This window comes from Temnothorax curvispinosus, unplaced genomic scaffold, assembly GCF_003070985.1.
Source record: "Temnothorax curvispinosus isolate PA1 unplaced genomic scaffold, ASM307098v1 QBEX01017838.1, whole genome shotgun sequence".
Lineage (NCBI taxonomy): Eukaryota > Metazoa > Arthropoda > Insecta > Hymenoptera > Formicidae > Temnothorax > Temnothorax curvispinosus.
The window spans coordinates 583,121-599,312 of record NW_020227618.1 but is presented as its reverse complement, the minus strand read 5'-3'; the positions used below and the strand labels follow the sequence as shown (position 1 = coordinate 599,312).

Here is a 16,192-nt window from a genome sequence, read left to right as displayed (position 1 = left end):
GTGTGCACCTCTTGCGCGCGCAATTGTTTGCCTTAAACAGGATTTTAATGCACTCAAGCCGCTCTTTCGCCGCGCGTTGTGTTGACTATGCACTTTGTCTTACCTGCGTAAATAAGGCAGAGGCGGACTCGACGACGCTGAGAACGCGTCAGGAGGAATTCTTTGAGCCACTCGACGTTGTTGTGCAGGGTCCCCCCGTGTTAAGCAATGGTGCTACCGGTCATTCAAAAAATCTGTCAGCGGACTGCCAGAGAAAGCAAACTCTCTCGCAAGCGCTTTGAATTCAGATATTATTAGCTGACATCTGACGCTATAAGGAACTGTCTCCTCTTTTGTTGATAAAGGTGAACGGCACCACTTAAAATTCTTGCCTGAGTATATTACAGCAGCGTGAAAAGAAATTTTTGAAATAACGCTAAAGTGCCGGCCGCGGCGTATAATGGGAAAAAAATTAAACTACTTGTAAACTTGCACTGGCCTGTGTTTCTCTGACGTTCCATTACGGCGTTTCTTATCATTTCGTTGTTTAACGAGATCGCATTTAAGTAATCTGATTCATCACAAGCACACATTGTTAACAATTGAGAATTATCTCTGATGCGATTAATGAACGTGTTTTTACTGTAACTAAAAAAAAAAGATGCTATTTTTTGGAATGTTTGATATATTTAACTGAAATTGGAAACGTCCCGAAGATATTTGCAAAAACGCACAGCTGTATTGCGAAATATATTACACACGCTGTCAAATTTCGAACACGCTCGCGGTGTCGCGGAAACAACTTGCTAGCGGCGTTGTGAAATATCACCTGCCAACAATCCGCTGCATAAGCATCGACGTATTTCGGCTCGCTGTAGCGAGCGGGGAAAGAGTTAATATTGACGTTCCCGTTCATCTTGTCGGTAGATCTCGTATCTTTCGCGAAGATGTACGGCCTGTTGCGCGTTCTATGAAAACAATGTCAATCGTAGTACGATAAATCGAATCGCTTTGATCCAAGTACCAGCATATCACCGCCTCTTTCCTCCTCGTCATCTTCTTATCCGACGGTACCGAGAACCATTGAGAGAACGAAACGAGACGCGCGAAATCACGAGAAAATCAGACTGCATTCGGCGAGGGATACCGTGACGTAGACAGAGTTACGGATACGGATTTTTATGGTGGAAATTTTCCGCGAGTGAAAGGCCAGAGCGACGGGGCGCGAGTGAGTCGTTTTTCGGAGCGAGTAAAGTAATTCATCCCAAATCGAAGCAATTCCGTGGAAACGCGAAACCAATTTCGCAAGAATTGCATTCTGAAACCGTCCACGTGGCAGACCCCGGGGCCAAACAACCGACTCTACCACACGTAAGAGTGCCAAAACTCTCGGACCTTGAAAACCTTGGAGTTAGAGAAGCGATCGATCCTCTCGGAAAGAATGATTTCGGGGATATTCCCTTTCCTCGTTAACGAAAGCTGAATGTTGCAAAAGTTTTCCCTTTTTCCGGGATAATTACGTTCGCTTTCCTCTCAAACATCTATATTTAAGGATCCCCGGTGTCGAATATAAACGAGAGAAAAGCTTAACTTCTTTATCATCTATAATAACAACGCATAAATTTGTATCGCGATGTTTATTGCGGCCTTCGCTTGATACAAAACTTTTAGGATTAATCCTAAAATCCTAAAATCCTTTTCGGTGAGTTACGTGACTTATATGCGAATGGAGTTTCCAACAAGAATATTCGGGATCGCCCCTAGCAACCCAAGTATTCCTTACCCTCCCAACCTCGGTATCTCGTTTCTGGCTCCTGTTTTTCCTCCGCCTTTCCGCCGTCGCTGCCTCTTCTCTCACGGTGCTACGTTAACGCACCGTGTCTGAAGATAGTGGTAAAAGAAGAGATATCTCTCCTCTTCTACCGTTATTTTTTATTTCGTAGAAAACCGGCGCGGGTCGACAAGTCGAGAATACGCTACCGCACGGAAGGAGAAAGGATATTCGTCATCCGCTTAATTTTACTAATGGATCAGCCGGTATCCGTTCAATGAGAGATTACGAAACGGTGGGGTGACGGTAAGAGGCCACTACACAATTTTCTTCCCACTTGTCTTAGCTACGCCGACTTGCCTTTACCGCTTTTATTCCTCGTGCTCGTTTTCTTGCGCCACCGTGGCGTGCCGCGCTGAGTTACCGTTTTTCTCGTTCTCGCGCAGTGGCGAGAGGAACTTCTCGACTTGAATCATATCTTCTTCTCGGCGTGTCGGTATCGTTACCGACTAGTGTCTCGTTCGTTCGCGGCCACTTCTTGTTCCTTACAGGACGTACCGGTAAGATACGCAAAAACATTTCAGTGGAAGATCTCCGCGCGAACCGCAATGGTTTGTTGGAGTAAAGGAAAAGGGAAGTATTTGTTTCAGAACGTGATAAGCGAGAAGTGCAAAGTGGAGATTCATCTCCATTCTCTGTGTACGGGACATAAATTATACGGTTATACATCTACTCCATTCTAATATCAAACTTTACCGAGCTTTAATAAAGGATTTTCAAATGTTTTATGTTTACGCATATATAGACACAAGTAATTTATTTAAATATTTATATTATTTTATCTAGTAGAGATAAGTATGCGCGTCGCGATTGCTATACGAAGGAGTAATGTAAAATATTGATTTCGAGGTTCAGAATAAACAGACGCAGATGTTAAAAACGCAGCACAAAAACTGGCGCAGTGCCTTCTGTCGCCAACGGACGACGGACAGCCTGCGGCTCTTTACAGGACAATGCTAGACGAGGACAATACAAAGAGCCCACAAATTGGCTTCGATGGTTCGTAGACAGGCTGCCATTCGGGCAAATCAGCGCCGCGAGGTTACGGTCGTCAAATCAATATTTGCACCTCGCCACCCTCGCACACAGAGAGCCAGAGTGCAAAGTCAGGCGTGTCGGAATTAACGAAGAAGGAAGGAAGGAAGGAAGGAGAGAGAGTGAAGAGGGTTGGACCCGGCGGTGAAGGACGATGACGAGGGGGAGGGCGCGGGAGGAAACACGAAGATGCGGGGTGGTGGTGGTGGGACTACGGTGGTTGGTGGCGTTGGAAATCGGTGGTAAACTGAATTAACCCCGTGTTGACCCGCGACCGTATGTTACCAAATGACTTTCTATTACGTTGCCGGAGCCGCACGGATAGAGTCCATTATAATCGAGCATTGCTCAGAATGGAAAAGGAATGATCGAGGTGCCGTCAGCCAACTGGGATGCTTGTGCAAATGTTATACTTACCGATCGTTCGTGCATTGGCTCCGCTCGCGCGCGAAAGACTTGTTGGATTTGTTGGCCCCTGGCTTGGAAATATTTGCCGAAACAAGAAAGCACGCAGCAACCTTTTACTTTTGCGTATTAAAGCGGCGGAAGCTTAGCTTCCGTTCGCTGCAGCTAAATTCGAGCACGCCAACCTTCCAGCAATTTTTGGTATGTAATGCAGTCTGCAGCACATCGATCAAGCCGACGATTACGTTCTTGCGTTTTGGCTTTTTCGTGTCGACGAGCGACAGCACGAACAGACGCTCGGACGATAAGTTCTTTGAGTTTGATGCCTTTCAAGTTTGCAACATGGTTTAACGCCACCAATATTACAAGAAAATGTGCCGAGACGTCAAGGAACGTTTCCCCTTTGCTGTTACGTGAAAGCAGAAAGCTTTACTGACAACGCGAGAATAAGTATTCTCTGTGATAAATAAATTTATTAGAGAATAAATATGTATATTGAACTTTTTGGCATACGTTCTCTAATTTGTCAGTTTCGATCGATCGTAGGATAAACTCGATAGACTTTTCAATAATCCGATTCAATGTATAAGACTACGTAAAGATAATATTCCTCTGAATTATAAATTTATTATCTAATTGATAAAAATTTAATGAAAAAACAAAGCTGCCTTTTTGTTTTATCATACACTCAATGTCTTTTTATGTATACAAATACGTAACATGATTTTCGTAACTTTATAAAAATAAATATCCTGACAGCGCGTACGTCGTACTTCTCAGATTTAATGAATTTTTTTTCTGTTTTCTTTCGTTACTTCGAATTTCTTCGATTTAGGTCAAGGGAAGAAGCCAACTGACCGCAACTCAAATCAACGCAGGACACACGCTGTTTGCTATTTCCCCATGGAGTCACATGGGGAGTCGCAGAAAGCCAGTGAAACTGTCACGTCCCGTGCGCCGGAGCGGGTATAGGTGTTCGTTGATTGAGAGTAATCTGTTTTGTTAATTGCAAGGTCCGCAGAGCCCGATACCTGCGGTTGCGTTGTGCTGCGTTCAGCATTACAAACTCTCCTACTGGCACTGGTCGCTTCCACCTCCATCCGGGTGGTAGACCACCCGTTCTACCTCCCGTTCCTCACATCCTGGCTCACAACATCGCCGACCACAGTGTGAGCCTGTCGTCGAGAACAGCGCGGAGACTACGGGGGTCGGTTAACCGACTAATTGCAATACTGACGCGTCCGTTCGCAGTATTTGTGAAATTGCGATCATATCCGCCGACCTTGCGCGACGGCTATCATCGGATATAATAGACGCTATCCGCGCACGCCGTAACCACACCCGTCCGAACGCACGCTAATGGACCGTCAAAAGCGAAATTCAGCGTTTTTTCCGGTCGGGCCGCGTCATTTTTCAGAGAGCACGTCCGCTCCGCTCGGTTTTCAACAAGACCCGACGAGAAAAATATAGCGCGATTGTTATTGCTGCAGCGACCGACGATCGGCGCGTAAATGCAGGAAGTCGAGAAAGGAAACTGGTTTGGTCGCCGGCCTGATGAATACAATGCAATCACTCTTTTTTTATTCCCCGCAGTTAGCGAAAACTCGACTTCGCATGAAAAGTGAATATTTCATTTGCAAGGGTACTTCGAAGTCCTATTCGTTCCGCGCAATGTGGAAGCGAGACAATTAACGAGCCATAAGTTCTCTCTCGATCGTTACTTTGCATAATATAAGAAATTTAAATATAATGTAGAGCATATCGCGTAAAGAACTTTGTGTGATGCTACAGCGCGAATTTACTACAGGTTTCCTTATCCAGTAACTTTATAAGTCAACCAAATTGCGCTTATGATTCGTTTACGACTTGCTCGGAGACGTTCTTAAGATCATTCTCCTTCCCTGCTTGCACGTAATACGAGAATAATCATCTTCGCTAACGAGGAAACTTCTCGTAGCTTTCCTACACGGATATTCTTGAGATAAATAGTTACATTTATATAATTATCGAAATTTTAAACAGTCTTATACGGCTGCCTTCACTGGAAAGTTCTAAGCTGAAGCTAGAACTTTTGTATCTCTATTTTCTTGCAGTCAGTATTTGTTCAAAATTAAAAAATGAGATCTTTTAATTTTAAGATACTAATATAAATTCCAGTGTGTATATATAATATATATACTAAAAAAAAAAGCAAAAGAGATTGTCTCAAGATTGTCTCGTCGATACAAAAGTAGACTCAGAAAGCTGAAAGTACTCACCAGTCGTGTACATAGCGACACCCTTCAGGGTTACCGGCTCGAGTATGGCAGGCTCGCTCCTTCCCTTCGCATTAATCGCGTAGAGAAAAAGTCGATAGCTTCTTCCCGTCGTTAGTCCCGCGACTTCGAAAGTCGGCCCGTTGGGACCCGCCGGTACGGTTTTATTTAGGAGAATCGGACCTCCGTCTTCATCAGACACAACCTCCAGCTGATAACTATATATCGGAAGACCTCCGTCGTAGCCCTCCAGGCACCGGACTACCAGCCCCGTTCCCGATTTCGTGCCAAGCTCCTCCATATCCAGAGGAGCTGACATCTCCGTGGCACTGCAATTGTGAAGAGCGTACGGGCGACCCGCGGCTATAACCTGAAACAAGCAGACCGGAGATAAAATATATTTGTATTGATCGATCAAAAGACGCTTTATCGCATTTACAAATGATGCGCAGTTCAATTTCTTGCCCCGTAAAAAGAAGCCTAGGCCAAGCAGTACGCTCTTAATACTGCTTCCGCACGTAATACTACTGCATACAACTGCATAGTTTAACAATATAGTTTAACCGCTATGTTTACATCGTGCATTCCTCTATATCGCAATTTTCACAATAGGGGAAGGGCGATCGATCTTTCGAGCAACGGCAGTAAACGACTTTACACACGTTCGGGGACTCATATGCATGTCAAATACGAGCACAGTTTGTATCGTCAAAGAAGGCAACCCCCCCGCATTCTTTGTAGATGCCGTCGATCGATCAAAATGAAAATGTATGGAGCATAGTGATGCCGGAGTATACAATGCATGAAATTTATGAAGGAAATAGCTAGCAACATGACGCACGTCGTGTAAATACTGGAATATTTCAGGCATGCAGTATATACAGATGATTTAAACCACTTTTAGATCGAATATATCGATACGGCTAAGAATCGTGACCGACGTAATGATCGGGGAGAACGCCGTGTTTCAACCCTATCAAGAAGATCTCTCGATATCGGACGGAGATAACATCCTATATTACAATTAACGATAAAATACTATTTTTCATGAGATTTTCAAAGATACTAATAGAATTTCTTTTTATAGTATGCTAAGCAACCTGACATGAGTTATATATTTCTCGCGCATAAAATAATGTATGAAAATAAAAAGATTACACAAAAAATGTTCCCCGAGAGTGCGCTCGAGAATATATTTGACAGAAACTTTGATGTCAGGAGTAATTCATAAGCTATATTAATAAAAAAAATTATTTGTCGAAAAAAATAGAGATTTATACAGGATTATACGAGATTCTACAAACCAGAATAAAATTTGTACAAAGATCGGAAAAGCTTTATACACGTACAATCGAAATATTTTATTTAATATGTAATATCCATCATAAAACAAATGTGTATGTCTTTTTTTGAACAAAGTTTGAAATATGTCCATTTTTTCCATGTGTTGACATATTGTATTTCCAATTACATCGCATGCTCTAAAAATTTCGCGAAAGCATCACCGAGTTTAATAATTTTATGTCATCTACAAATCCTAAGAGTCTAAATATACAGAATGACACATTGAATCTATCACATTTATTTTATTAATAAATTATTTAATAAAGATTGACCCTAAAATCAGTAGTTTTTTCGCCTATTTTTGGTCCCGCGATATTGGAATTGAATTGTGTGTCAAATGATACCTTATAACAAGACATCAATCACAAAAAATTTTTAAGTTGAGGTGAAAATTGATTCCAGAGATATGAGAGGTCAAAGTAGTCAAAATTCATTAACTCGTCAGCCCGTACGCTTTAAAGCACGAATTTTTCTTTCAGTCCGATAATTTAAAACTTTGTACCCGGAGGTTTTGCTAGCTGCTGACAATGAATTTGAAGTCAGATTTTTCACACATACTTATGGATCGATTTACTTAACAAGAAAAAGAAATTAAAACATTTTTTAAATACATAGTTCGCCATATTAAATCGGCCATTATAAATTTTAAAAATCTGACTATTGAAATCTATTGAAATCAATATAAAGATTATTTCAAGAGAATATGACTTTACTATCTTTTTTATTCTCGTTTTTAATCATCGATTACACAGAAGTGACTAACGTATCGACAGTTGTATTTAAAATAAAATCTTTACCTCATCACTGTAGAGTGACGAAGTATATATTACTATAATAGAGTACGACAACAAAAAGAGGATCACTTTCTATATTTCAATGAAAGCGATTAATCTATGCGCACGAATGTACTTCGTATGCTCGCGCGTTAAGCTAAAAGCCTCGAAATTCTGAATCGCACGGACGGAAACCGCGCAAGTCGCTGAAACGTAAAGAAGCGAAAAGGTACAGGTGGAAAAGTACTTGCCTGAAAAAGGCAAGGTGTTCGTTGCTTGCCAACCTGGTTGCTCGCCCAACATGCCACCGTACCGTAATCCATTTCCGTGGCCGGTGTGTAGTTCAGTCTGTACCCGTGAAACTGCTGGTACTCTTTCAGGCTGTCTGGCGCGCCGGGCGCCGATACGTGGGAGTAACGCGAGTGTGGTACCTCGACGAGCTCGCCGGAATTATTGAATGTCCAATGGAAAGTCAATGGCGCCGGATGGCTCTCCACGGAACACACTAACGACACGGTCTCCTGTTTCAAAGCGCCAACCACCACTTCGCTCTTGCCCTCCTTGCACACCGGCGCATCTGCAAACAAAGTCGTCGTACTTTGCCAACGGTGGCCTTTCTGCGAACAACGATGGAGTAGCGCAAAGTTTGAAGTACAGAGTGATTTATGGCCCGCTTGTCAAGATTAATGTATAACAAAGTGTATGCAAGTCGACGTTCTTCTGCCCCGAGAAATTTCATTGTCCGATGATAAGCATAAAAAGCTATTCTGATTAATTTATGTTTCCCCGGGTCATGCTCCGTACATATAAATCGTAAATCAATCAGCATTCCATTCTTGTCGCGGAATAATATTAACGGCGAGTTTAAATGGATGTTCGACGTTCTGTTTCGTTGCACGGTTGCATCGCACCGTGCTTGCATGCGCACGCCCGATATCCCGGCGAGATCCGCGAGTGTCAAACGGAAGAAGAAGCAGCTCGACACCGTTCAGCCGGTTGCACGGTCGATCGATAGTCTAATAGGAAATTCCCTTGACACCGGTATTTGCGATAGGCGCATGACGTGCGGAAGTCCCACACGGCAGGAGTGATGATTTACGACCGAAGACTAGGAATCACGGATAGAGAGACTGTCTGGTTGCAATTTGATACAGTCTATGCGATACTAAATTAATTGCCAAGATGAGAAGTTGGAGAGATGCTACGCGTTACGTACATATCGACGTATATCACCAGAGCGATACGTCCGTTTACTAAAGGATAATATCTTACGTAGACGTTTTGGAATAACGTCCGTTCTCCAAGTTTGCGGATAAGAGACAGTAGTAGAGAAATCAGGCCGATCTCTTCGCTTAATGCGACGTATTCTGAAGTGGAAATCACTTTGCGAAATGCCACAAGGTGCTTTCTTAGACATGTCTCTCCCAGTATATCTTGCGATTCTTGTATAAACCAAAGACTCGATCGAGTCGTTTATTTTCTTTAAACCTTTCAACATAGTCATCTTATTTGATTCGCCTTCCATTCGTAAAAACAATATTTTTATGAAAATTCGCTATTTCATCGTTCGATAACTCGAACGATTTAGGGAAACGTGGCGAAAGACAGTTTTATATTTGACGCAGATACGTATTTTTGAAAAAGACAACTTAAATAACTTCGCAATTTCTTCAGAACAACCATTCAGACAAATTTGTTGATTTGTTTTTCCAGTAAAACATTCAGCAATTACGCTTTTCTCTCTACTCTTTATTCCAGCGAACGAATTAAGTGTTCAATAATAAATGTTCAGAAACCGTGGAACTCGAATCACATATATGTTTGTTAACTATTCAGTGGTCAGCAATCAATGCTCATTCATCATTAATCCTATGATCAAAGTAAAAATCAAGATCAAATAAATTATACCGCTGAAAATTACATTAATCCAAAGAACTCTATTAAGTTTCAAAAATAAAGAAATTCTTATAATTCTAGAGGTTTTCATCTGCGACAGAATTGCCGCTGTTGACAGAGAGAGTATGTAGATAAATTTTAATTTCTAATTCTTATTAGATTCAAAGTTATCAAGATTTGAATATACTTCAACACATATGTATAACAATGGATGTTAACAAACTTCTAAATTTGTGAATCAAATGTGTGTTGACCAGGAAGCTTTTCATACTTATACGATTTGCATTGCAAAGAGTTAAAGTTGTTGGAAGCGGAATCTATGGATCTTATTACCTCATATACTCGTATATATAAATATTGTAAGAACAGTTTTTCATTTTTTTTAAAAAACTTTATCGTTTTAAAATTACACGCATTTACAAACACATTTTAAAATATATTAGAATAAAACCACGTAATAAATTTGTATGTCTTAATACGCCTAATAAAGAATATACCGTATGTCGTACAAAATAAGCATGGATTTATTGCGTAATATAATATAATAAATCACATTATGAAAAATAATAAAAACTATCTAAAACGATTCGAATAAGATGCAAAAGGGAATGTCTTTTGCATGACATGGCGCGTCATTCGCACAATATTATATCGTGATGTGATCACGGATTGTTCGAAGTCCCATGTGAATGCAAAAGATCGACGTCGTCAACTCCGCAGGGGGGTTTTGGAACATCAGAACGGATCCGCGATCTCCTTCAGTTACGTGCGCCTCGCCGTACGTCTGCTCCGGCCTAGCTTAGCACATTGCCAGCCTGCGTTCACCCACACATGAATATTCAACTACGCTTTACATACATTGAATATGCATCGCAGTCCTTCCTTCCCTCTTAGGTCATTTACAAGATGCAGATACGCCAGGCTGGCACCAGGGGCACCGACCATTCTAATAGAATAACCCGCGTTCCGTGTTTCACAGAAAACTATACACCCTATCTCTACCGCGCGCTCCCCGTTCTATTCCCCCTTTTCCCCCTTTTATCCCTCCCCTCGACTTAACCGTCAAGTTCGTTTCTCATGCGTTCGACAAACACCCCTGTACTTGCCTCTGTGCACACCGCGGAGTTGCTTACCATCGATTAAGTAATTATCGAGGGATCGTGGCTGCGAGAGGGAAATTGGGAGAACCAATGCCGCTTATGAAGGACATACGCTCCAATGCTATTACGGCATTGTTTACCCGGGCCAATTTTCGATCGAGATAATTTGGCTATTAATTACACGAGAACCTCAACTTGTTAATTGTGCTTTCCACTTACACATTATCTGGAGCGACACCGGATTACTGGCCGTCTTTCCCTCGCTGTTCGCGGCGAGACAGGTGTAATCGCCGGCGGAGTAACGAGTCAATCCTTGGAGAACCAAAGAGTGGTCGCTGAGGACTACGCCCGCTGTAGAATTATTCTTCAATTCTTTGCCCTGAAACCACGTACAAATTGCCGTTGCAATACGATTTGAATTTAATACAAGTCCGTGTTGCTTAATTGCAATTATAATGTAATTTGAATGCTCGCGCGCTAACGGATGGAAACTGTACTGTAATAAAGAACGCGTGGGTATAGTACGCACGCGAGTTATCTAATGGAGAACGAATTACATTTGCATAAAGCGGCGGGAGAACGGACGGCGTGGGTGTGCAACAAAACGCAAATACACCGTGAAATGTTTCCTCGGATATCGTGATAGACACGCGAGTGTTCGCGCGTACTTACATCTTTGAACCAGGCGAGCTTGTACACCTTCGGATTTGCCCGCACTATACACTCGAAGTACACGTCGTCGCCCTCTTTGATGTCATCCGGATTCAGCGTTTCGCCCATCCTTAAGATGACCACCGGCTGGTATTGTACGTCAAGCCGCCACTTGTCCTCCAACGCGCTGTCTGATATATCAGGATTTTCCGCGCGGCATGTTAAATATTTACCGTCGTCCTCTATAGTTGGCACGAAACTGAGGATACTCAAGCTCTGATTGTTCTCGATCGGGTACTGTAATTAAATATACACGTTGATTTCGAAATTGAATGTTTTCAACGTAGAGCTGTGACACGCGAAACCGAAAATATAGATTTAATTTCGGTATCAATTTTCCCAGTACTGCAGAATAGAGTAACGCAGTTGATTTAGGAATCAAATGCTTCAAACTAACGATTCAACATATCGATTTGGAAATCAAACACAGCTTTATACGTTTTGCACAGCCCTATAACGTAGAATTTTCAAAGAAATGATAGATTTTCTCAAAAAACATTTTAATTCGTAGGAAAATTCGCGCCGTGTTTATATCGTATTCATAATGTAACTACTTTGCGAAATTAATTGAGATATATAACTCGCGCGATATTCAGATTAAAAAGTGGCCGGCCTATTGATCGCATAAACTAATCGGCCCATTAACAAACTCCGCTATCTTTACACGATTCGCACATTTCTCATTTCCTGCGTCGAAAGCGCCATTCCATTTTTCATGCGGCGTCACGCGTTTGCTGCTAATATTAATTTAACATCGTTGGAAGCTGTTAGGCCAAAGTGATGCCGAAATAAAAGAGCGCCGGGGATTAACGGTTTTTCAAGATTTATGATGCTTAGAGCAACGACGGGAAATGGAGGTCGAAGCCGGGTGCGGGTCACATCGCTGACGCTTCCTCTCTCCATCACGGCCCGTGTCCCTCCCGCTTTCGCGATGTCATTTTAATGATAGTGCCATCGGGCATATATATCGGAAAAGCCACGTATCCGCATCAGTATCGCGAATACGATGAATGGAAGTAATGGTTCGTCAGGATAAATGTGGTGCGTCGCTGTCTCTCACTCTCTTATACACCTCCACCGGATCGTGCCTCGTCTCCCTCGCTCACCCTCTCCGTCTCGCTTTCCCTATCTCGTGCATTTTTTTTTGTAAGCTTCGCTGCGTTGTACTTTCAGTGCGCCTCAGTGCGACGCGATCGAATTTTCCGATAAAACCCTCTGGACAGTCCAACACACGAGCATTGATATATCGCGCAGGTAGATCGTATACGCGAACTGACGTTACAGTCACAACGTTTCGCATACGTCGACCGAACGTTACCGGCGTAGCATTTACAAGCTACTCTTCTAAGAAGCATTTACAGCTCACTTTCTAAGAAGATGTGAACGCATCTTCATGGATATTAAAAAAAAACATTTAACTTAATCGATTTTATGCCTCTATGCAAATAAGACACAATTACTAATTGTAAGTCTGATGATATCTTGTTCACTTTCTCGTACTCTCACAAAAAATAACAAATCTAAAATTCTGAAATACGAGCGAAACATATAAAAAAAAAAAATACAGAATTTGCAAAGTATAGTCAATTTCTCATGCAACGACAAGATTACAAGGCTCAAAAATAAAAAAAAACGCGGTTTTCCTTTACATCTCTATCACATCAAATGTAGAAATGAGAGAGATGTTCCCTGTGAGAGATAAAAATTTATTCTACGTTTTCAATTTGTAACGCACTGAAAACCTGACGATGAGCTAACGTATTTATCGTATTTACCTACGTATGAAAAAATTCGTAATACAAACATTTTGTGAAATATCCCGTTATCACGTATGCGGTAATGGTCGTCACGAGTGCTTCAAACATTTTCGCTCGCGAATGATTATAAAATAATGGCGTAGTAAAAATATATATGATATAAGCATAAAACGGTAATGTCGCTCTGTTACCATAATCGTAAAATTCTGATACGTGGAAACACCGAATACTTTTCATCAGCGAAGCTTACTTAATATAATTTTATGTATTACTGTGTGATCTATGCAATATATTAAAAATGATAAAAAATTCGAACTCTACTTTAATGCGTATTCTGTAATCTATGTAGATTTTAAGTAAATATATTATATAAATATAAATAATTATTAAAATGAAATGTGATTTTACATTAAGAATTCTATAACGCAAGGTAAAACTTTACTTTACCACGGAAACTCATATTATTAGAATCAATTATGTTATATGTTGTTTCATATCTCTAACAACATATATGCGAATGGTGAAATTATCATATATTGCTTCATTATTGTTAACTAACCGCAGCTATAATATCGATCAAGCTATATCAGTTTGCATGTCGCTTTAATATCTATGCATAATTATCTTGAATATTATAATATCATGAATACACGCTACAGATACTATATCATTTAATGATCACAAAGATACCGATGAATGTTTCATATTTGCCATTTCAATTGTTAAACTTCAATAACCAACGTACGATGTAATTCAGAAGAGATGACAAAAACGATACGATCGTTATTTATTGAATCGATACAATATCGATCAACGCGCGGAACATTCTCATGCAAAAAAAAACAAGAAATAACACGAATTCGTGGAATATATGTATAGCTTCTCTCGAAGCAAGAAAAACAGTTATATTTAGGGAGACGTTTTAAAAATTTAACGCTCTCGGGTATAACTGAAACATTTCGTGCCACAGGCGATGGACGGGGGAAGGAGGGCATCTACGTCGAAAATAGGAAAAGAAAGTTAAGTCTCGAAAGTTTATCAAGCGAAGATCCACTGGATCGTTCGCGAACTTCTGTACTCTCTCTGTCACTGCGAAAGGAGCGTCGAGGTATGTCGGGGATCGAGGCGACGGGATGAACGGACGAATAAAGGAGAGGAGGGAGGGGTGCGAGAAGTCGTCCACAAGAAAAACGAAATAACTGCATCGTCCTAACTTCTGGACGAATCGTCGTAAACTGCGGCAAGTTACGGGACGTCGATTTCAGGAATTTTCCCCCGAATTGTGCGACGCACTTCAGCAATGCTTTCCGCTAACCGTTTTCAGAACTTGACACGAATGCTCGCATCCAGATGGCGGAAGAGATAACATATACAATATATATATAAAAACACTCAACGCAACTTTTCTAAATTATAGTACTCGGGATATGAATCGTGAATGAACTACGCTCTTCCTAGAATGCGTGAGCAATTTCGCCGACTTTCTTTTTCAAGATCGAACTTTGATTCCGAAAATCACTTGTAAAATTATATGCATTTGAAGAGTACAGGGGAAGAACGATCAAAGTCCACTTTTTGTCAAAATCTGATCATGCAGCTATCTAATATTTTCATAATTCTTATCTGTTTTAATCAAAAACAGTTATAATTTATTGGAAATAAGAAAGAATCCGATGTACCGTGCAGGAGAAAAACGATCATAATCCACGTGCTTGTGGGGAAGGACCATCAGAGTCCAATATACAATGTTATTTTGTAAAATAAATATTTGTCGGGTATGTCTGTGCAGCTATGTTAATCTAGTTAAAATATCATCTAGCAAATTTAATACGTGTAATAAAAAAGATAATTTTACATCGTAATAAAATAATCATAGGAATCAAATTATCGCTTGAAATATCCTGCAAATGGGGAATTAAAAGATTTACCGCGATACTTGAATTTAAGTAGTCACTCTCAATTTTACTCGCATTTTATAACAAGAGCATTATAAATTTACTTTCGTCACCAGAAAGTTACAGACTGAGTGTCGACATTTAACATCTTCAAATAAAGAGCCCGAGAGGGGAACTTTTTATTAAGTAGCCGAGAATGTTTGTTCTTCTTCCCGCATTTAAATGACCTCCTTCTTTAGCCTCCTTCTTTAGAATGATGTCTATTTTCGTTTCGCTCTACGCAACTTTTTTTTCACATACATAATTTACATGCAATATATATAGGGAACTTACGGTTTCAGTCGGCTTAATGATTGGCTTATTTGCTTTCCACCAAGTAATCATTGCTTCTGGTCGTGAACCGCTCGTGCGACATTCCACGTTGTAATTTTTGTCGGCTGAAACTCTCGTTTCCTTCGTCAGGATTTGAACTATCAACGGTTTTACTGCAACAGTGAAATAAATGTGGTTGTTTTCCTGTAATTACAGTAAACTATGAAGCGGTTTATTTTTTTAGGCGTTTTTATTTGCGAAAAAAAGAGATGCCCCAATTTAATAAGCGAAAAAGTCTATTTTTCGACGGAAAACAAGATGCAATTTGCATGCAACGTAGTTATGTACATTTACTATTCGTGGAGGTGTTTTGTCATTTAAAAAGGCAGATGTTTGCACATATAATATAATGTCTACGTTATAATATGAGAGATCCTATTGTATTTGCAATTTTCATTTCTCTCTCTCTCTCTCTCTCTCTCTCTCTCTCTCTCTCTCTTTCTCTCTTCATTTAAAAAAGATCCACGTTACAAAGATAAATAAAGTTACATCGTTAAGCATTATCTGTGCGTGTATAGCCAAGTTTCTGCTTGAAACTGGCGAATCTTAATTTAATCAACTTTATTCGGATCCCTACAGTTTCGAAGTTGCTCAGCGAGCGAAATCGTGAAAACGTTCCCGTTACATACAAAAACGATGGTGGTCAGTTTTGTACCAGGAAAAATCCGGAAATAAGATTAAACGGTCGGAAAAACGACGAAATCGGACTATCTAATTCCGAGAGAAACTGGGAAACATATTCGTAAAATCATTCCGAAATTTCGTCGCCCGACAAACTGAATGAGCTTCGCGAGCAATGAAAGAAATTAAAGAACGATGTGGACCGCGCTCAAAAATCG

The 16,192-nt window shown here is 40.7% G+C and overlaps 1 protein-coding gene across 3 annotated transcripts in view; it reads right to left on the bottom strand.

Annotated features, from left to right (window-relative positions):
• Window positions 1–16,192, bottom strand: part of LOC112467864 (hemicentin-2-like) — a 137,912-nt gene that overhangs the window by 9,190 nt on the left and 112,530 nt on the right. For all 3 annotated transcript variants that reach the window (XM_025036746.1, XM_025036747.1, XM_025036745.1), the window contains 5 exons: window positions 15,315–15,466; window positions 11,291–11,566; window positions 10,838–10,997; window positions 7,874–8,199; window positions 5,509–5,875 (listed from right to left, as the gene is read on the bottom strand). In XM_025036746.1, the coding sequence (XP_024892514.1) occupies window positions 5,509–5,875; window positions 7,874–8,199; window positions 10,838–10,997; window positions 11,291–11,566; window positions 15,315–15,466 (1,281 nt within the window). The remainder of the gene's footprint in view (window positions 1–5,508; window positions 5,876–7,873; window positions 8,200–10,837; window positions 10,998–11,290; window positions 11,567–15,314; window positions 15,467–16,192) is intronic.